This window comes from Melanostigma gelatinosum, assembly GCF_949748355.1.
Source record: "Melanostigma gelatinosum genome assembly, chromosome: 3".
In the NCBI taxonomy this organism is placed as follows: domain Eukaryota; kingdom Metazoa; phylum Chordata; class Actinopteri; order Perciformes; family Zoarcidae; genus Melanostigma; species Melanostigma gelatinosum.
This window is the reverse complement of record NC_136636.1, coordinates 11,100,668-11,121,412: the sequence shown is the minus strand read 5'-3', so window position 1 is coordinate 11,121,412 and position 20,745 is coordinate 11,100,668. Positions and strand designations below refer to the sequence as shown.

The window sequence follows — 20,745 nt, the reverse complement described above, 5'->3', positions numbered from 1 at the left end:
CGCGTATGTTGGCGGAGAGCGTTCAACTTGTTGATGTTGAGTTGGCAGTTTGGCTGTACCGTAAATTGCCGCTGCTGTCCTATCCGATATATTTTAGTAGCTTACTTACCCTGCGCCGTATATATTTTTAATTTAAGCATATAAACACACAGTTAAAAACCACTAGTTTGATGGTCCCGTTGTGTTTATGCAGCAGCAATCCTTGGTTTATGTCAGTCTTCAGTAGCTAGCCAGCTAATACAGCTTGGATCAACTTGGATCAACTCAGATCAACTTTGACATTTTCACCTGGTTTTATTTTGAACTTTTATCAGGCGTGCTGGAGGAGCAGATGAGGCCGTTATCATGACACTGAGGAAAGGTGAGTCAGTCTAGATGCATGTTTGTTATCATGTCTAGATCGTGCAGTGAGAATGTAAAACAATATAGTTAAATAGGAACATTAATATTCTGCATTACTCGTGTGTCTTTCACAGTGTACCACCGCTATCATTGAGATCAGTTCTTCACCGTTTCTTTCAGTAAACGTGGTCATTCTTTTGCTGCTGGCTGTTGCCTTCCTGATCATAGTCCAACGAAATCTCCTCAACCTCGGAGACATTTTACACATGGAAAACCCAGGTATGTTTCTCTTGTTGCTCTGTGCCTTCTTCTCAGACTATGAAGTGTATTGTTGTAAATATCTCATCAGAAAAAGTCACTGATTTAATTTGTGAAATCCTAAATATGTCTTCATTCAGATGCGAGTCTTCCCTTTGAATCCGAGTTGTCTCCGGAGCTTCAACTAGAGTCTGTGAGGAAAGGAGAGGAGATCCCTGTCCTCATCACTGCTGTCGAGGAAAGACTCGGAGCTGTGGTTGCCGCCATGAACAGTGTCTATCAGAACAGTAAAGCCAATGTCGTCTTCACCATCGTCACCCTGAATGACACAGCGGATCACCTAAAGTAAGACAATGGAGCTTGTATGGCTTGCTGAAGAAGAGAAATGTGTGAAAAGTAATTCTCATTTGATTTCATAAGTAACCATTGTCTGACATAACTTTATCTCCTTGTTTCACCAACAGTGTTTGGCTTAGTAATACGCGGCTAAAAAATGTCAAATATAAGATAGTTATTTTCCAGCCTGAGCTCCTCAATGGGAAGATAACCAAAGACACTCAGACGCTGGAAGCTGCCAAACCGGTGAGACAACAGAATGTTTTATCACGGTGCCAGAAGAAATATTCATGTTTACTGTTTACAAATGGTTGTTTCTTGCCACCTTTGTTCTGATGGTCTATTTGTCAGTTGACTTTTGCCAGGTTTTATCTACCTGTGTTCATACCTGAAGCAGAGAAAGCGATCTATTTGGATGACGATACCATTGTACAAGGTAAGACACCACCATAAAGAAAGAGAGCTACCGTGGCCATAAACTAACAGTAAGAGAAGAAGTTCTCTGGAAGGGATTTTATGAATGGACTTTGCCTGTTCTGTTGGATCACAGGGGACATTCAGGAGCTTTATGAAACCAACCTCAAACCAGGACACGCAGCTGCCTTTTCGGATGACTGTGATTCAGCGTCTGCTAAGGGCATCATTCGAGGTGCTGGAAATCAGGTGGGCCATCTCTTCCTTGAGTTACGCAAAAAAAGAAACTATTCATGATGAATATTATTATGCAAATGTAGTGACATTTGATTTCAAATAATGAATCTTCTCCAATAGAATAACTATATAGGTTTCCTGGACTTCGCGAAGGATGCTATCAAGAAGCTGGGGATGAGGGCCAACACGTGCTCCTTCAACCCCGGGGTCATCATCGCCAACCTGACCGAGTGGAGGAACCAGAACATAACCCGGCAGCTGGAGGACTGGATGGAACTCAACACACAGTATGTTACTTACGCTGGTGAAAAAGATCCGTGAATATTGAGGCTAGTGGACTCCTTCTGTTAGAATTAAGCTGAATTTGTTGGTTTTTCCTTTTAGGGAGGATCTGTACAGTAAGACACTAGCAGAGAGTATCACCACCCCTCCACTCCTCGTTGTTTTCTACAAACGTCACTCCACCATCGACCCGATGTGGCACGTCAGGCATCTTGGTAAGTTCTGGTTACTTACTGAAGGGAAACTAAAATACATTACACGTTTTCTCAGTCAACCATTGGCTGTATATCCAACACATTTTAGATACAAGCCTAATTATTGTTTCCCATGAAAGCTGTTGTGATAATGCCACATATGACAGTATCCACAATAGTGACAAGACATGCGCTGTGTAAGTATTATCAAGAAGATTTTATAGCGTTGTTACAGAAATGGTTCAACTTATTGATGGACGACAATGGTATCAATCTTCTCGTGTAACTATTGGCAAGATTGGGAATTAGTGTACCTCCCCAAAATATTGAACTGTTTCTTTAACGGACCTGTCGAGGTTTATTGAGGCAGTTTTCTGTTGTAAAAGCATCTAGTCAGTTAAATTATATAGAAATCACAACTGACCTAGGTTGTCTGTTCTTTGTGAAGGATGCAAGTTTTCAGGTTAAAATATTTGAATGTTGACTCAATATATGATGGACAGTATACAACTTATATTGTCATTTGTTTTTCAGGCACTACAGGTGCTGGAAGCCGCTACTCCCTACAGTTTGTGAAAGCTGCCAAGCTCCTCCATTGGAACGGACACTACAAACCCTGGGGGAGGACATCCTCCTTTTCTAACATGTGGGAAAAGTGGTTCATTCCAGACCCCACAGGAAAATTTAACCCTGTGCGCACAGGGGACAACTAGACTGAAAAATTTGGTTTCAGGAACTTTCGAGCAGTCAAGCAGGAGCACGCCTCGTGATATCTCAGGATCTAAGTGAAGCCTTTTCACTCGCCACTTCTATCCTCCGAATTTGTAGACTTGTGTACTCTCACATTCCCTTGAACAGCTTTTTTCTATACCCAGTGCATCTTATTGCTTAGAGCGCAGAAATATTTGAGCCACGCTTCTCAAAATGTTGTTTAAAGCGGATCGTTTCACTAAAGAGGCATAGACTGTGTTCCTCCCTGTGATCACATGTTTCATCCTGAACATGACTAGAGATGTGTTGCATTTGAAGAGTATAATCTCAATAGACATGTATGCATCAATCCCAGGCCACAGCAATGCGATACCCTGCGACAACCATGTTCAGGTTTGTTTACACGCAGCTGAATACTGACACTTTATTTGCATACTGGAGGATTTTAGTTACCTTAGCTACGATACAGCACGTCCAGTATTAGCCACGCAGATCAAGTCATTACCTCAATCAATAAGTCCTGTGGAAAAGTAGCAAGTTGTATACTTATTTACACATTATTTATCAGATCCTTTTAACGTTCTTAGTGCAGCATTTGTTACAAAAAGATGATTTCCCTCTATAATTCCATTATTCTGAAAGATTAATTGTTAATCCAGGGCAGCTATTTAATGTTGCACAGCCATTGTGATTCGTCCTGCCTATCATTTATAATAACTGCGATAAATGAACACTAAATCTGCCTCATGCTGAACTCAAGTGATTTTTAATGACTTTTACACAGACCACTAAGCCAACTACACCTCTGCAGAAATTGAATGTTTGCACAATGTTCTCATGGTTTATAATAACCCTTCAGTCAGGATTTTTATACACATTGCTTTGCTGTTGTAAATATTGGTCATCCTTTGTATGGCACATGAAATAAAGATTATCATTAAACTTGGTAAGATTTTCCATTTCCAAGATTGTAGCCAGTTTGCCTCAAGAGGGCAAATTAATTAAGAGCCACAAGCAAAGAAAATGTGGTGAAAATGTTTCAACAGCATTAAACTGCTGTAGTGTAACTTTATGGTTTTATAAAAATAAAACACATGAAGGCTTTGTAGAGGGTTTATTACATTTATAGTACATTGTCTATATACAGTATTCGGCATGAACACAAATGACCTCTTGACATTTAAAACAAGCGATTATTCACCAACAACATCTGGAAGAAGTCGGTGGATATATACACATGACCACAGACAAACTTCAATTATGTTAACTGAAAAATGTTGACGATAAAGGTCCTTGTCTGGAAACTGTCTCACCGTCGTCCAGATTCAGAGTTTAAAGGCAGGACACAAACACCAACCACCGCCCTAACACCACTCAACTAGGCAGTGCCTTTTAAACTGGGATTCTGAATCAACTCTGCCTGTCATGAGGTGATCAAAGGCACCCTGACAGTGATCCTGTATGTCAGCATGTTTGTGTATGCTGACAACTCCACATCTGCATGTCCTCCAGACAAAGGAAGCAGAGCTCATTTAAAATGCATGTTGAAGTCATAGGCGTCATCCGTTGTCGCTGCAGAGCAGCTGATGTCGACAGACTGGAAGTGCACCTGGCCGGGTTGTTCTGGAAGACAAGTCGAGGTGTAAAAATAAGCCCCACGAGCTGGATATTTTACCAATAAAGAAATTAAAGGACTTTTTAACAGAACTTACTCTTGAGTGGCGCCGTCTGTAGTTTATCTGGTTCTTCTGTTTCATTTGCCTCCTCGGCATTTTGTACAGGCTGCAGGACAAGCAGATGTTTTAATTATTCAAAGTCCAACAACACTCCAGATGCAAAGTGATTTGAATGAGAAAGGTCCAGCCAGCAGGATCAGAGTTGGATTAGAAGTCTTCATACACAAATCAAGACGTGAATTTTTGTCCTCATTTCCTGGAGACCAGACTGCTTACACTATTTGAAGAATCTGTTTCGTCTTGCAGTTAAAAAAAACTTCTATCATTACCTCATCATTCTGCTCTGCTGCTCCCTCTGCAGCAACAGGTGTTTCTTCAGAGGACTCGAGGACACTCAGCTGACCTGCAGTCGGGCCTTTAGAGATGAAGCCTATGCTGCTGGCCTGGCTCGGGAATTTAACACCTGAAAAGCAGAAGTTGTTTTCAGCAAAGAGTCTAAAAGCTCATCAGCGTCACTTAAAAGAAAGCACCATCCACAAATGAAATTTAAGTGGATGAAACTCACTGTCTGAATAACACAGCATGCACATATTGGAAGATATTTCTGAATAACATTTCTTTTGTTAACAAACACTACAGATGAGCTCTGCTTGAGACAGAGCCACATGATAAGAGTGGTTTGTGTGTTACTCTTGGAGGTTATAACCAGTTATAACAGCACAAGCTGCTCAACCTTCTCAGTCCTCCACATTACAACGACGTGACAACATGTTTGTTTTTAATGTAAGAGGGGAGGCGAACATTTCACTTCACACGCCAAGTTGACACGGTAAAACTGTCTTATTGATAGTTTGCAATGAATCTAAATTCTGACTATTAAAAATTCCAATTATATTACATAAAGCTGGATGGGGGTGAACATGTGTTGGTCAAAACAGTGTGGAGGCCCCTCGCGGCAGTGTTGCTCTTTACACAATATGTGAAGGAATCACATCAAACACCACCGTTACCTTTCAGAGTTTCCTCGTTGCCCTTCCTCAAATTGTCCAGATCCCAGCCGCTCTGCATCTCTGTGACGACAGCATCAGACATGTAGGCAGGGAGGCCGTGGTTCTCCGGTGCCTTACAGTGGTAGCTCACCGTGGCTCTGAGGGGACACAGACATGTGTGAGATCAATGGAGACACAGCACCACCTGCTTACATAATGCAGCTATTCTGGCACAGTGTTGGGATCAGAGTTGGATTAGAAGTCTTCATAATGAAATCTAGACTTGCGTTTTTGTCCTCATTTCCACACTGATGCACTGCGGCTGCCAACCCTTTGTGCTCATACAAACACTCACCCTGTCCAGTCAGCGAGGAACGCTGTGGCCGCCTGCTGCATGTTAGGAACTCCACCCTTCTGCAGATAGCCACGCTTTTTGGCGAACAGGGTTAAAAACTCAAGTGAGTTTCTGAAGTCTGGGATGTTGTACTGGAGCATGATCTGAAACCATCAGAACACATAATCTCAGATTATTATTATTTTTTTAAATCACAATCAATCTAACCAGTTCACACATGACTCAACACATCTCTCCTGTGATGGGAGCTCCTCCTACCTGGCTGTGGTCACACTGTTTCAGCAGAGTCCTGACAGCTTCCAGCACATTCTGCTGGCCCTCCTCCACCTGCAGGCTCCTCAGAGACATGGAGGCTGGTGGGTTTGACGCTGACGCCACAACTCCTGGGCTGTCTATGAGCTTCACGTTTTTTAAGATGTGCACCTCCTGCATGGATCTGAGGGGGGCAACAGGCAACATTTGACTATTAGGATGAACTACAAAAAAGTACGTAGTTAATAGTAAGTAATATGCTAATTAGAACTTCAAACAATATGAACTCAATCCCACAGTAATGTGCATACCACTTGCAATTGCCAGTTCTGCCGATTGATCCCACAGAAAATTCTACAATTGTGGTTGGCGCGAATGTTTTTTTGCCTAGTCACTCACTTTGTGATGCCTCTCTTCACACCAGCATTGCATGCAAGGATCCCCTTCATACTGTTGATGATGCTGCTTTTCCCCACATTTGGAAAACCTGAGGGCAAAAAGAGAAAGGTTGCATTAAAAGATGAGCATTAAGATTTTGTACTTTGGGCAAACTCAAAGAAATGAACAACCAGAATTGACAACATAATACAATGTTAAACTGAATTCTGTTTTAAGTAGGGATGCTGCTGTGCTTACCAACTAAGCCCACTTTGAGTGACGCTTCATCCTGTTTGTTAGCAGCAAAACTTGTGAGGAGCTTCGTGAGACAACCGTCTCCAGAACAGGCCGCTGCTCTGGATCGGTCCAGGACTTCATGGGAGGCCACGATCCTGCTGCTCTTCCTGGCTTGCTGAGGAAGACGTTACCAGAAAAGTGAAGTTACTTGAAAGAAAGTACCGCCCACAAATAAACAGTTTTTATTAGTTTGCATTTCAAGAGGCTGAAACTCTCACTGTCTGAACAACGTATTGGAAGATATTTCTGAAAAACATTATTTTGTTAACAAACACACTACAGAAGAGCTCTGCTTGAGACAGAGCCACATGATAAGAGTGGTTTGTGTGTTACTCTTGGAGGTTATAACCAGTTATAACAGCACAAGCTGCTCAACCTTCTCAGTCCTCCACATAACAACAACACATTTGTTTTTAATAATAAACAAATCCAAACTGTAAGAGGGGAGGAGAACACTTCACTTCCCGACTCAACTTCAAAAGTTAAAGCAGTCTTATTGATAGTTGACCCGTCACACATTTGAACTAAAATGGATCTAAATTTCGACAATTAAAAATTCCAATTATATTGCATAAAGCTGGATGGGGGGGGGGGACATGCGTTGGTCAAAATAGAGTTTGGCGGCCCCTAGCATGTAGTTGAGACACAGGTTTATAAAATGACAGTTCAGTGTCTTTATAAACAATTATACGCTATAAATCTAAATATGTGTTCTTGATCAAATGCACCTCCTACCACAGTTTTGTCCTTTATCTGCGTTGATGCTTTGAACGCCACAACTGGAAACTCCAGTTGTAAGCACTGTATCCACCTCTCCACATTTTCTATCGGTACCAGATCTGCAACACAGAACAAACATTTAGAACACTCATGTGTTCTGGACGATGAGCTAACATGGCAGTGTCTCGTGTCCACTTACCTATTTTGCTTAAAACAAAGATCAGTTTTTTATTGCCTTCCCTCTGCAGCACCGCCTCCTCCAGCTGTGGACACCTGCACCCTAGTGGATCCCGAGCATCGAGGACTTCTACGACTACATCAGATGCATCAATTACCTGAAAACGAGAGGGATCACGCTGAAGATTATCAGGTGAAAGCCATTCCTGTTCTCCTGTAAAACACTGACTGGGATAGGGAAGGTTTACCTTATTTAATTCAGAGCAAAGGTAGTGTTTGGAGTTCTTGTCGGGGGCAGACGGTTTCTCTGGCTGCTTCTCAACCACATCCTATGGAAACAAGACCCCGCAAAAATAAAAGTCAGTCAACAGTAGTCATACAATGGAGTGGTCTCGTGTGACGTCACAGTTTAGCTGTCGGCCATGTTGGAGTACACACAAAGCCACTGGCATGCACGGCTGAGTCGCATAACCTATCGGTGGTGAACTTTTGTGCTGTCTTTGGTTGTGGCAGCAGAGCTGATAGAGACAAGAAATCATTCTTTCGTTTGCCAGCGGTCATTACACATCAAGGAAATGACACGAAGGAGCTATCCAAGCGACATCGCGAGAAATGGCTGTCACGCATCTCTCGAGATATAAAGGAATGGAATTTGGCGTACACTAGAGTATGTGCGGATCACTTTATAAGTGGTCAGTGATTTTATTTACAAATTCGTTTGTGAACAGTATTTAATAAAGGAAATATAAATTAAACTTTTACATGAGAAGGTTACCGAAGCTTCATCGGCCCGTGACAGCAGTCGGTACCAGAGACGTGTCGAGCGCGTACAACAGGCGAAACACAGAGATGCAGCCTCAGCATTGCTTGATATGAGTTTAACGTCGGATCATATATATATATATGTATATATATATATATATGTGTGGGGGGGGGGGTGAAGTTAGGAGTTAGTTGAAAGTGAATTCCTACACACACGCACACAATGACGTGCATGTACAATGTAAACAAACACACGTGTCTGTTTGCGCTGAGTAAACATTGAATATTGCTAAATATTTGACCAGATCTGTATATATTTACCCTCCCAATGACGAGATGAGAATTCCCGACGACCGTTGCTTTGACGTCTCGGACCATCCACTGACAAACTGATTATAAGCGTCGAGCCCTTTGTAGCACTCCAGCTCGTCTTCTGTGTAAGGACTGGGGGTGTTCACGAGATACGTGTAGATGTTGGCGTAGTTTACAGATGGAAGATAAGTAGGATCGGCACTGAAACGATCTGCACTCATCGTATAGGGATCCAAGTTACCAATAACCTTCAATTTGGCCAGGTAGCGAACCTTTGATGCACTATCCAGTGATTCAAAGTATGGTATTTTCGCCGCACTTCCTTGTTTACGCGCCGCCATGTAGGTTCTGTATGTACTCCAACATGGCCGACCGACCTCGTAACTAAGGAGATCGTGACGTCGGTGAGACCACTCCATTATGAACCGATGGATTATTTCAGTGTTTCCCTTTTACCTGCCGAGCCTTCTTGGCCGTGGGTTCTGATCCTTTACTCGCAGTCTCCTTTTTCCTCTTCTTGGCTCGCTCCACTATCTTAGTTTGTCTCTTCTTCTCTTTATCTTCTTCAATCTTTGAGACACGAGAACATGTTGGATGAGTATTACAGCAGTCCAACACAGCACACATAAAAACACTCAAAATGCAAATTTAAACAAACTGTAAGTGTCGTGATAAACTACGTTAGAAGATTAAATGAGGCCGACCTGTAGCCTCCTCTGCGCCGCCTCGCGGAGGACCTCCTCTTTGAAGGGAGCGCTGCTGGGGACGCCGGGATCTTTCTTCACGCGTTTACTCACTCCTTTCTTCTTTGCCTCTTTTTTTAACTTTCTGTTGTGTTCCCGGACCTAAACGCATAAAACAAAACCAAAAGAAATTGTAACTCAATTTCTTGTAGACGTTAAAATGAGTCAAAACGAGTTATAAATTAGCAAAGTCAGCAGCGTTCACACAGGCCTCATCGACCGAAAAACTGTTAACGTTTATCTTTAAAGTGCCGTTAATAAGAGTCAAAACACTCACCTTTTTCTGTATTTTATAGCGTTTGGAACACGAGACCCGCTTACTTGCTGACTTCAACTCTGAAGACAAAATATAGAAGTAAAACCGATTAACGTGGGTCTAACATTTAATTAACATTTTGTCAAAAAACGAAGGTAAAGCAGACAGACCAATGGCGGCTGTTACCGATGAATACAGGTAGTGTAAGGTTGGAAGTATTAACCGAACAATAAATCCCTAAAATGTGTTTTATGAGCACATATCAGGGCTTACTTACTTGGTCGTTTCATCGTGGAGCTGCGGACCTGACAATGTGACTGCGCTGGTCTCACACGTGGAGAAGTGCGCAAGTTTGACGGTTCGTCATTTCCGTTTTGATGGGCGCATGTTTCGCACATGTAGGTTTCGCCGCCTGCCGACCTGGAGGATAGTAAACTCATCCGAGAGATTTATACTGACTGGAGTATTGAGGATATTTTGGTCAAAAAGTTAAAATGGATTTGTGTTCTACTCCACGAGTATGAATCATGAGTTCATAATTCAACTAAAAAGGAACGGGTACAATTCAGTTGTATTTGAAAATGTGAAGTGACATTGGAAATTGATGATATCATCTAAAATGAAAAACAAGACGACAACATTTTATCCATTTGATCAATTGCGAGGAAGCCAGTCCTCCAGGTCATGTCAAACACAATAATTATAGACTGCAGTATGTATCATGTAGCTATGCCACTGGGTTGTTTGTATTTGTTTGTATTATTTTCGATGGCACATTTTCCCACAACGATGCAGAATGCTTTGTTTGAGCTTCATGCAATGATGTCAAAGCTTGCAGAAATATTAAATATTATAATATATTATAATACTATAGTAGTATTATGCGTCCCGTTTACTCTGTATATCCATACTTTTTACTGATGCTTTTGGAATTATGTAGCTGATAAACTATTTTGACAAGATACATAATAACATACCAAAACTGCATGTTGTTCTTTAGATGTGTGGTGACCTGTACATAAATCTACTGTTAGACTTGATGGAGGAGTTTTATGTTTGCGTGAGTTTTTACTTATTTAAATGTATCATGAGATACGTATTGTGGCTTTATTTAAAGGTGTAAGATAGTTTTTTGATGCTTTGAGAAAATTGATTTGACAGGAAATAGTCAGGAGACGGCTTTTAACATTTGTATATGCTGAGCTCAGCTGGGAGTTACTCATTTGCAGATCCATAGAGTTTTCAAAATTTAGACATAGATTAATGTCAAATAAACTGGCACTTTCACAACATTCTGGCACGTTGTTCTGTCACGTGAGACCCGATTAAAATACTACAGAATAAGTAGTGTCACAGAAGATCTTTGGGGGACGATGTGAAAGGAGGAGGCGAAGAAGAAGACTTAACTCCGGGTCACGTGACAGGGTCGAGCATCTTTTTGGTCCATTTTGGATGGTAGCAAGAGCGCTGTGCAACCCAAGAAAAATGACCAAACTTCAGTTTTTAAACGTATTTTTGACTGAGCGTCTCATGCTTGCTGCGCAGGAGATCTACAAATCTGTCGAGGACACGATTTTGGAGTACCAGGAGGAGATAGCGATCAGGGAGCGGGAGAACGACCATTTGAGACGCAGGCTGCGAGACGCTGGAATTGAAATATGGCCAGGTTAGCTCCGCTGAAAGCTAACGGTGCAGTGGCGCCCCTTTATGTCCTATCTGCCAACTCTTTCGGGGCTGGCGTTAGGTCGTGTAATGGGAAGGACCGCGTGCAGAAACAATGCAACAACACAACAAATAGTATCAGAGTAATGTTCCCTCACTTCCAAACAAGTTAACTTTAGCCGTTAGCGAGCTAGTTGACTTTAGCAGCTATTGTTGTGGAGCGGCTAGCGTGTTAGCAACCTTTGTTCGTTAGCCAACCAGCTAGTTTAGCCGACTAGCCTTCACCCGGGGTTAGCATATAGCTAACTGTTATATCTGTACACTAGTGAATGTTTTGACACACTCCGTGTACTAATTCACGGTTTATTTGTCAGGGCAGGACAGATACACGTGAACACTAACTAAACGGATTCACACTACACTCTTGTCGTGTCATAGTGTTTGTTTACTCCAATTTTAAAACTACCTACCCCAACAGAGTAGACCCATGGCTGAAACTGCTGTAAGTATTGCTAAAGGTGCCAAATATTTATTATGAGTATGATAAGTATTGCCCTCTTAATTTCAAACCATTTGTAGAGATTTTGTACGTACAGTAGACAAATCTTTTTTCCGTTAGCAGTGTTAAATAATACTGTGAATGAATGACATAGTGCACACTTAAAGAATCAAGGGAGTGAATACCTTCTATAGGCATCACATACTGTATTATTGCCTAATATACGCACTCCTGCTTTCCCCGGACTGTTTTGTATAATATTTAAATAGATTAAACAAGAGTATATTGCTTAGGGCATTATTTTGCTACGTGAACTAAATGTGTCAGGGTTTTGTTGGAGTATCATTTCTGTTACAGTGCATCACCACACAGTTACACTTTTCTACATGGATGTTTCTAAGAATTGTATGACACGGTGGCGAGTTCAGCTCTTTGTGTTTTTGGTGTAAAAAGTCTGGTAAAGGAGTGTTTTACCAAAGAACACCACATTACTATTTCCATGGTTGGCTCTGCCACAGCTTCACGGTCCCTCCTGTAAATGGTCAGCACAATAGATAATTCCCAGAAGCAGTAGCTGGTTCACCTTTCTCTGAAAGTATCAACAAACACACAAAGTGCCATGTAGTTCAACTAGCGTTGCACTGTGCAATGTACACTGTTATGTTTACTACAGTGAAGTTCATATTTTCATCTGATCTTCTTCCTCTTGGGTTTGTTCGCAGATCGTCCGTCCATGGCACTGTTGGACGAGGAGGAGGGTGAGCACCCACGTCGTGAGTGGAGTCCCAGCATGGGGCATGAAGAGCGCATCCCCATTCCGATTAAGGATAAAAGAGATCTCCGGGCCAACCAAGAAGAGGATCAGCTCCGTGGCCACGGCTCTTGCAGCACACCAGAGAACTTGTTCACTCCCCCGCGTGTTGTTAACGAGTATCCTCAGGATGGCCCCCACACATCCAACCTCCCTCAGCCTCAGAGTCAAGGCGTGGAGAACAGGGAGAGGGATCCTGCATCTCGAGGCTCCTCGAGGCACGTGAAGGTAGAGAGTGGAGGAGGCCACAGAGGCTCGACTTCTTCCAACAGCGGCGCCCAGCCACTCGCACCAGTCAACCCAAACTGCTCAAATGAGAACAACATTGACATTATCGGGGTGGAGAATGGAGGACAGATGGTTGGTGTTAAGGGAAATGGAAGTGGAGCCAACAGAGGACAGGCCTCTCAAATACGCAACCAGGGAGCCAATGCCGTGGACTGCCCTCATCAAAAATCCCCAGTTCAAGGCCAAATGTCTTCCTTTTGCTGCAAGGTTTGTGGTGAGGCGTTTAGTCACGTCGGCCACCTGCACGTGCATGTACAAGTGCACACTCGAGAAAAACCTTATCGCTGTGGAGTATGCGGGAAATGCTGCAGCTCTTCTGGAAGACTCCAGGAGCACCAGCGTAGCCACACGGGAGAAAAACCATTTCGCTGTCAGATTTGTGGAAAGGGCTTCACGCAGATGGCTCACTTGAAGGTTCACATGAGGATCCACACTGGGGAGAAGCCATACAGCTGCCCTGTGTGTGGCAAGTGCTTCAGCCGTTCTGACAAAATCAAAAGGCATCTCCAGACCCATAGCCGCGAGGGAACATATTTCTCAGGGCAATGATGCTGTTGTGAAACAGCCCAGTTTGTGAATCATATTGATGAGGGAAACTTCCTACAAAAAGCTAAAATCGCTGCCAATAAAACAAGGCTTTTTTTTTCTGCCTACTGTCCAAGAACTAGGGATTCTGCAACTCGTGGAGAAAGTTTCTTATCTAACCTAACACTGCTCCATGCCATATAATTTGTATTAGCCAGTTTAGTATGTCATTTACTTAATTTTGTACTTGTCACTGAGTATTGCATCTCTAAGACACAATTTGAGTTTTTAGCTAGCTTTTCTGAATTATCTAGTCTTTCCATATAGTCATATAATTAGCATGACAAAGTCTTCCACACATGCCTTGAAACTGAGATGCATTGACAAATGCAACAATGTTCAACACGGTCACGGCTTATTATCAACCAGTCGCTTCACATCCATAAGTTTACACTTGAGTTTAAAATCTGCATACTTGACATCTATCTTGTAATCGTTATTTTACGACCTAAGATTAAGAGTCAGTGCATGAAGTGATCTACACTTTCTCAATTACTGGTAACTAGAGAATTGATGGTCTGACAAATGAAGCTTGTGTGTGTCATCTGCCAGTAACACTGCCAGTAGTCTTTTTCAATTTTTTTAATGAAGCAATTAAACACTGACACAAAATTTAGGCTAACAAAAAGCCACTGAAATGTGCCCATGAACTGTAAGCTCGACTGACTAACTAGGAGAAGCCTGACCTAACACTAGTTTTAACTTCCTTTGTCTTCTGAGTGCTGTTACATTGTTGCAGAGCTGAACACTGCCATCTCACATCGTTGGTGCTTCATGCTGTCCATTGAAATATGGATCAATGTATTGTGAGACTGCTCCACTATCGATATTCTGTAAAATACCACTGGTCTCGATCTACCATTCATTTTGTAGCGTTTTGTTTTTTTAATGACATGCACTACGGCATCTGTCTGAAACGGTGCATATTTTCACTCTATAATAGGGCCCGACAGTATTAGCTGAATCTATATGTGGTTCTTCAGGGGTTTCAGTCTGCAAATATCTCTGTTCACCTGTGTTTCCACCACAATTGTCATTCATATGTGAGGTTATTTTTGGAGTGGCCTCGGTTGTGGTCGATTTTCAAGGCGATGGTTTGTTTATCGTGGAATCAGGTAGTTCCTCTGCTCATCTTGGACTGACTCCATGAACAGTCGACCCTACAGTCACCTTTCCTCCTCTCAGGACTAATGCTGCATTCATGACATGAGGGCGTACCAGAAATACTAACGTCTGACTTGAAACGGCTCTTGTAAAAGTCAGAAACTCAGGGTTTGTGGCTTTTCCTGTGGAATTTGTCCCTGCTTGTTGCAGACATTAATATGACATTATCAATTCAAAAAATAACAATTTGCGTCTGAACCTCCTGCAAGAAGAACTAAAATAAAATATGAACCCTTCAGAGTGTGTCAGGTCAGTTGATGCACACTAGTGAACCCTCCGGACGTGATGAATGCAGCATGAGACAACTACAGCACGTCCTCACAGCTGACCAGCAGCCCTTCACTTACAGTCTTCTGGGACACCTTTGCTCCCCCTGCGCACACACACACACACACACTAATGTACAGTGTTGTATCATTGCGTATTAAATGTTATTTTTTAATAAAGTAGTAATTTAGTATCCATTGTAATTGTCTTGTATTATATATACAGCATATATGTAAAGAGACAGCTTTAAGAATCTAACATGAAATGTTTTATAACCTCCAGCCTTTGCATGAGCAGGTCTTTGCATTCAGACGTTACTTATAGACACACAACTTTTAATAATCATCACTTGGTACATATTTTAAGGAAATGTGCCCTTTTCACAGATGGCATCTTGGCGTCAGAGTGCGAAAAGCACAAGTGTAAATCAACATAAAATGACTCATGTTATTGTGCATGTTGGCTCACTGCTTACTGGGGAACTTGAATAGAATAGATCACCATCGTTAATGTTATTAGAAACACCTGTGCCACTATAACAAGTCAAAATGTCTGCTGGAGATTACATCTTTACAACTAAAATATTGGTTCCGAGTAAATCATCTGTATTCTATAATTGTACTAACAGCTATACAACACCTGGTGGGGTACTTTCCATTTCAATGTGTTTAATGCGTTAACTTGACAGTAGTTTTAAATTTGCCACCTGCAAGGGCACATTTTCTAGATGTTCTTTAGTTTATTATCCAAGTGATTGATTAAATGCAATAAGTGGCTTTCCAACTATATATCTACCTAAAATTAAACGTCATTAAAGTAACCACTGGAAACTGGAATTTACCTTAACCATCATAAAGCCTTGTGGTATGTTGTCACATCGCGGCTCTAAACATATGACAAAAACAGTAGTATATGAAGAAAAACATAAATGAATGTGAGGAATCTGTAAAGTCAGGAGTGTCGGGATTGGATGCGGGAAAATGTGCTGTATGGGTGTGGAGCTGTAAAAACAAAGACAAGCAACCAAAAGCCACAACAAGGGTAAGGAATGAGAGGACATCTGCCAACAACAACTTCTGCTGCTCCAGCTTTCATGCATGGAGCACACCGGGTCCAGGTGTGTCAAAGACACTGATGACTCCCCATTCAGGGCTGCAGCTCTAAAGAAAGCACACAGCAGAGGAACCGTACAGAGGGGCCCGTCACGTATGTTCAGTTGCTCTACACATTATGAATTCACTGGCAACTGCTAATGTAAACGGTTGTATGCAACCTTATGATGGAGCGTGTTTTTTTTTCAATATATTTGAGGAAAGAACATCATTTAGAGAGAGAGAGAGAGAGAGAGACAGTCACTGAGCCTGAACAAGCTTTATGCTCCAGTTAATCTTTCAGAACGACTACAAAATGTTTCCAATTCTCCATCATATTTGTCTTATGAGATGTGAAGGAATGCTCAGTTCTGTGGCATTTATCATGGTCATATACAAGTATATTATGTTTCTATGTCGACTATAAAGCAGCCATGAATATTGAGACAAAAGGCAAAATGAAGGAGACTTATCAGATCATACTTGCAGTGCGTTGTGACATTTCCTTAAGGTGCTGGCAGGTAGGAAACGGTGGATGCACACTACAGGAACAGCCAGGAGGTTGAATGTATGAAGTCAGCAGACTGAGGGAGATGCAGATGATATACTACATTTCATTTGCTCTTTTAAACTAGCTCCCAAAAAGAAGGTGTTGAGAAAAACATCCCTTTTAGGGCAAATCATCCTGACAATCCAATGTAACAATCTCTCTACTCTGTTATTGTATGGTTACATGACCCAATCACGGGCAATCAAATCAGAACCCTGTGGTGTAATCAGCCATCCACACCAAATGATGACACATGTAAAGGGATTCATGTAAGAATCCGTGACATTCACTCAGTGGTGGCTCCCAACCTCTAAATATGTAAATACTTTGCTAACTGCTAACTACGAACTACTGTCGGGTAATTGATATTCATACAATTTGTGATTCAGTTTCAAATTATGAAAAAAATGAATATATTCCCTTACTCGAGTGGTATCTAGCAGATAGTTTTGACCTTATTTGCCCAACATTTTTACATCTCTGAAATTACTGCTTAAAAAAACAACCCGATTTGAATGGAAGTTGATTGGGATTTTGTAGTACATTTATAAATTTAACAGCAACCTCTCGTTCCAAACTCAGTCTCCATGTTTCTGGATATAGTCCGCAGACTTTTGCGGTTAGCACTGTTCATCTGGACTATTTCTTTGGCTGAAAGTAGTTCAACTGTAAAATGATCACAGCGAACCTGTTTGTCATTTCCACATCACCCTGCACAGCACCGCAACAATACCAACAGAAATACAATGAATTGAATTTCCATGCAGCTAATGAGCTGATATTTCATTCTCTAGCTGATGTCTATGGATTTACCTTTGCGAATGCATTCATATATAGTCTTTTCAGCCACCCTATGTCAGACATATTTATCCAAAATAATGTAATAACAATAAGGGGACATTTTGAGCAACCGCCATCTCCTTGATACCTAAAATGAGCAGAGAGCAGCAATACTTCATGAGTGACAGAGGTTTCAATGTCTGGCAGCTGGTTACTGATTGATTGAGCGCTGAGATGAGTGTTCGCCACGGATCTCATTCAAATGTTGATGGATCTCCAGCTTAAGCATTCTGTGAATATGTCAGTTTATAGCTCAGACTGGCATGAATATCAAGTTTCATGAATATGATTTGTGGTCAGTAGCCGCAGGTATCAGTCATTTGCTCTCATATATTTTCTAAACGAGTGCCTACATTACATTTGTAAATAGATCTCTGACCATCAATTAATATATTTCAGCCTTAGTAACAGCAATTCATCTTTAACAAATGAATCTAAGGTACAAGACAGAATCTGTATGTATGGACATTACACAACACATACTGTACCTGATGTGAGAAAGATAGATAGATAAGTACTGTATTATAGTGTATGTTGCACATGAGTGTGGTTCTCTGTCCCTGTTTTTCCAGATGTACATGTTTTCGGAACAAGTATTGACTTTTCTTTCACTCCAGGGGAACAGCATTCATCTGTTCAGAGTAGCCTGCAGGGAGTCTGTACAGCTTTATTATCTGGCCCTGCAGGCAGAGAGTTTCTCTGAGCCCAGTATTCACTGGAGTCTGGACTACATAAAATGGGAACATAGTTTTGCATAAAGCAAGAATTAGTCACCTTCTCTATTTCCTGCAAATATGTTTCTAAGTTCTCTAATCTTTTTAGATGACTGAGAGGAAGCTATGTGTACCATGGGGTTTCATCAGGAACACATCAATCATCATTTAAATGTCAGACAGCCTCAAAAGTTCCGTTTGAGATTTTGGGGAATATGCGTATTCACATTCTGTGTCGTCACTGTGAGTTTGCAATGCAACCATTTAAAATTCATTGTATGTACAAATAAGGGTTTAACAAATATGATTCATGTGTTTCCTTCCTCGTATAGAAATAAAGAACTGTCATTCAATCAGATGGTCGAATCTCTTATTGCGTGATGCTCGCTGATCAGAGTTTAGTTTACCACAATGATAGCAGATGTGTCATGATAATATGTCTGCTGGCAAATATTTACTCAGATGGAGCCAGCAGAGCAGTTTTTATTAGGTGCTTGTGGAATTATGTTTTGTAAATACCAACAAAATGGCATACTGACACTGATGCTCACTTGCTCATCATAATGTAATGTAGAAAAGTCGCTACTTTGTTAGTGATGTTGATTTATGTCAAGGGGAATGTTTTTTGGACGATCTCTCTCATAAATGTCAGATAACTGGCTGCTGCTTATGAATTTGACAGTTGGCTGATTTAGAGTCAGTTCTCTCCTGTCGGTTATTGGGCAGACGATCCGGGTCAGCCTACAAATCTGTTTGACCGAATAAGTGGAACAGGCATGAATCACAAAAGTTCCTCAATATTGCCAGACATTTTAGATCAGAACAATTCATCGTTGTCCCATCGTTAAGCAACTGTGTCCGAAAACTCCATGATAGAATGATCATAGGGCTCTTATTTAGACATTACACGTTGACAAAAACCCGAATAGAAAACCTCAGTTTTACAAATTACAGTTCGGCTTTTCAACTTTGCTTTTAGGTTCAGGTTGTCTGTGCTTATGATGAGTCATTACCAAGTGGAAACGATCCAATCGATCCAATTGTGGTGGCAAACATGATATCTCTGGGGATTATTTTCATTTCCCTGCTATCTCTCTCTCTCTCTCTCTCTCTCTCTCTCTCTCTCTCTCTCTCTCTCTCTCTCACACACACACACACACATATAAACGTCAGCTGAAAAATGTATGATATGTCAATATTTTTCTCACACCTCACATATCCGGCAGCTTCTGTCTGACCCCTCTATGGCACATCGATTTGTTTTCTTCACAGAGAGGAGACGCCAGGATTACGCCTGCATCTGTGTGATCTCCCGGTTGTATCCCAAGATACAACACGGCCTCTGGAGGACTGTGGAAATTAAAGTATATATTGTATGCTGGCAGGAGTTTAAGTGATTTGAGGGCTGGAAAGATGTGGCCTAACCCTAACCCGGAAAGATGTCGCTGCATGAATAATGCTTTCTCAGTCATTGAGGCGACAGTAAGTCAGCAATGTCTTGTCATAGTCAGGAACTAATGTGATGCGCTGAAGCAAGTTGCTCAAATTTAAAGGGCCAGTGAACACTGTTGCTGCAGCATTAAAGCTTTTTACATATCAGTGATAATTGAACAGAATGATGAAGGTATAGCCTACTGTATATATTGTGAAATCATTTCATGTATGTTGAATGTTATAGATTCAGATGTATCTTTCAAATTTCCCTTAGCTTTCCTGAAAACTAATTGCACAGATGAAAACTTATTAAGTTGTCCTCCTCCTTTTTATTTTGACCTCTTAAGTCACAGAGGAAAAGGTCTATGGCCTGCTGTAAAGAGTTGTGGCTTTACACGCATATGATTTGCCATGTGGACTAATTACTATATATAATCTCCTGGAAAACCCATAATAAGCACCACAGAAAATGAATGTGTCCATAATAGGATTACAGATATCAGGCGCACATACCATCAACCACACAGTGCTAACTTACATTTTGTTTCTTCCTCTTACTGCCAGCTTCTGGAAAGAGCTGGAGGGAAATGCTTGGATACAAAATGCTACTCAAAATGGAGTTGTTCAAAGGCTCACTGGGGATCACAGATAAAGAAACAGAAGCTATAGGACATTTTAGAATGTGTGAAAAAAAAACCAAGTCTAACATTTACGAGGAATTTGGAGAATTATTGTTGTGCAGGAGAGACATGGCTTCACATCTGTTCATCCCACATCTGAATTCAAGAACAATGTTGAAACCAAATTAAGTTCACCCCATCCGGGATATAAGAGTGGGATGCAGCCTCAAGCATCTGCAAGCCACAATCATTCTTATGTTTGATCAAATTCATTGTTCATGTGCACAGTCAAACATCTGTTTTTTCACTCAGATATACTGATGCTTTGTTGAGTCTGGGCCTTATCCTTTCATCCTCCTATATCTGCTCTTCCCCTTCTTTTTCTATTTAACCTACGGTACCTTTTTACAAAATAACATCCTTTTTATCTTCTCTCCACCTCTCCACAACCTCTGTCTTTCCCCCTTCTCCTCCCTCCCTATCCATCACTTTCGACCTCTGTCTCCTGCAGCCTAGCTGTCTCTCGGCCC

The 20,745-nt window shown here is 41.5% G+C and overlaps 3 protein-coding genes across 3 annotated transcripts; 2 read left to right on the top strand and 1 right to left on the bottom strand.

Moving 5' to 3' along the window:
• The first annotated feature begins 59 nt into the window (after window positions 1–59).
• glt8d1 (glycosyltransferase 8 domain containing 1) lies at window positions 60–3,740 on the top strand. The gene is made up of 9 exons (XM_079265934.1): window positions 60–361; window positions 523–621; window positions 741–945; window positions 1,065–1,182; window positions 1,288–1,372; window positions 1,487–1,599; window positions 1,708–1,874; window positions 1,972–2,084; window positions 2,598–3,740. The coding sequence occupies exons 1-9, from the start codon at window positions 346–348 to the stop codon at window positions 2,774–2,776; spliced, it is 1,095 nt and encodes a 364-aa protein (XP_079122060.1). The 5' UTR covers window positions 60–345; the 3' UTR covers window positions 2,777–3,740.
• A 133-nt stretch (window positions 3,741–3,873) lies between these two features.
• On the bottom strand, window positions 3,874–10,036 carry gnl3 (G protein nucleolar 3). The gene is made up of 15 exons (XM_079265933.1): window positions 9,969–10,036; window positions 9,713–9,771; window positions 9,397–9,537; window positions 9,149–9,262; window positions 7,867–7,947; window positions 7,641–7,776; window positions 7,457–7,560; window positions 6,683–6,836; window positions 6,446–6,533; window positions 6,053–6,230; window positions 5,795–5,937; window positions 5,461–5,597; window positions 4,780–4,913; window positions 4,487–4,556; window positions 3,874–4,397 (listed from the first exon to the last, which is right to left on the bottom strand). Exons 1-15 carry the CDS (start codon window positions 9,979–9,981, stop codon window positions 4,303–4,305), a joined length of 1,647 nt encoding a protein of 548 aa, XP_079122059.1. The 5' UTR covers window positions 9,982–10,036; the 3' UTR covers window positions 3,874–4,302.
• Window positions 10,037–11,148: 1,112 nt separating this feature from the next.
• LOC306775489 (uncharacterized protein) lies at window positions 11,149–15,151 on the top strand. Its single transcript, XM_079265932.1, has 2 exons — window positions 11,149–11,357; window positions 12,575–15,151. Exons 1-2 carry the CDS (start codon window positions 11,177–11,179, stop codon window positions 13,498–13,500), a joined length of 1,107 nt encoding a protein of 368 aa, XP_079122058.1. The 5' UTR covers window positions 11,149–11,176; the 3' UTR covers window positions 13,501–15,151.
• Window positions 15,152–20,745: the final 5,594 nt, after the last annotated feature.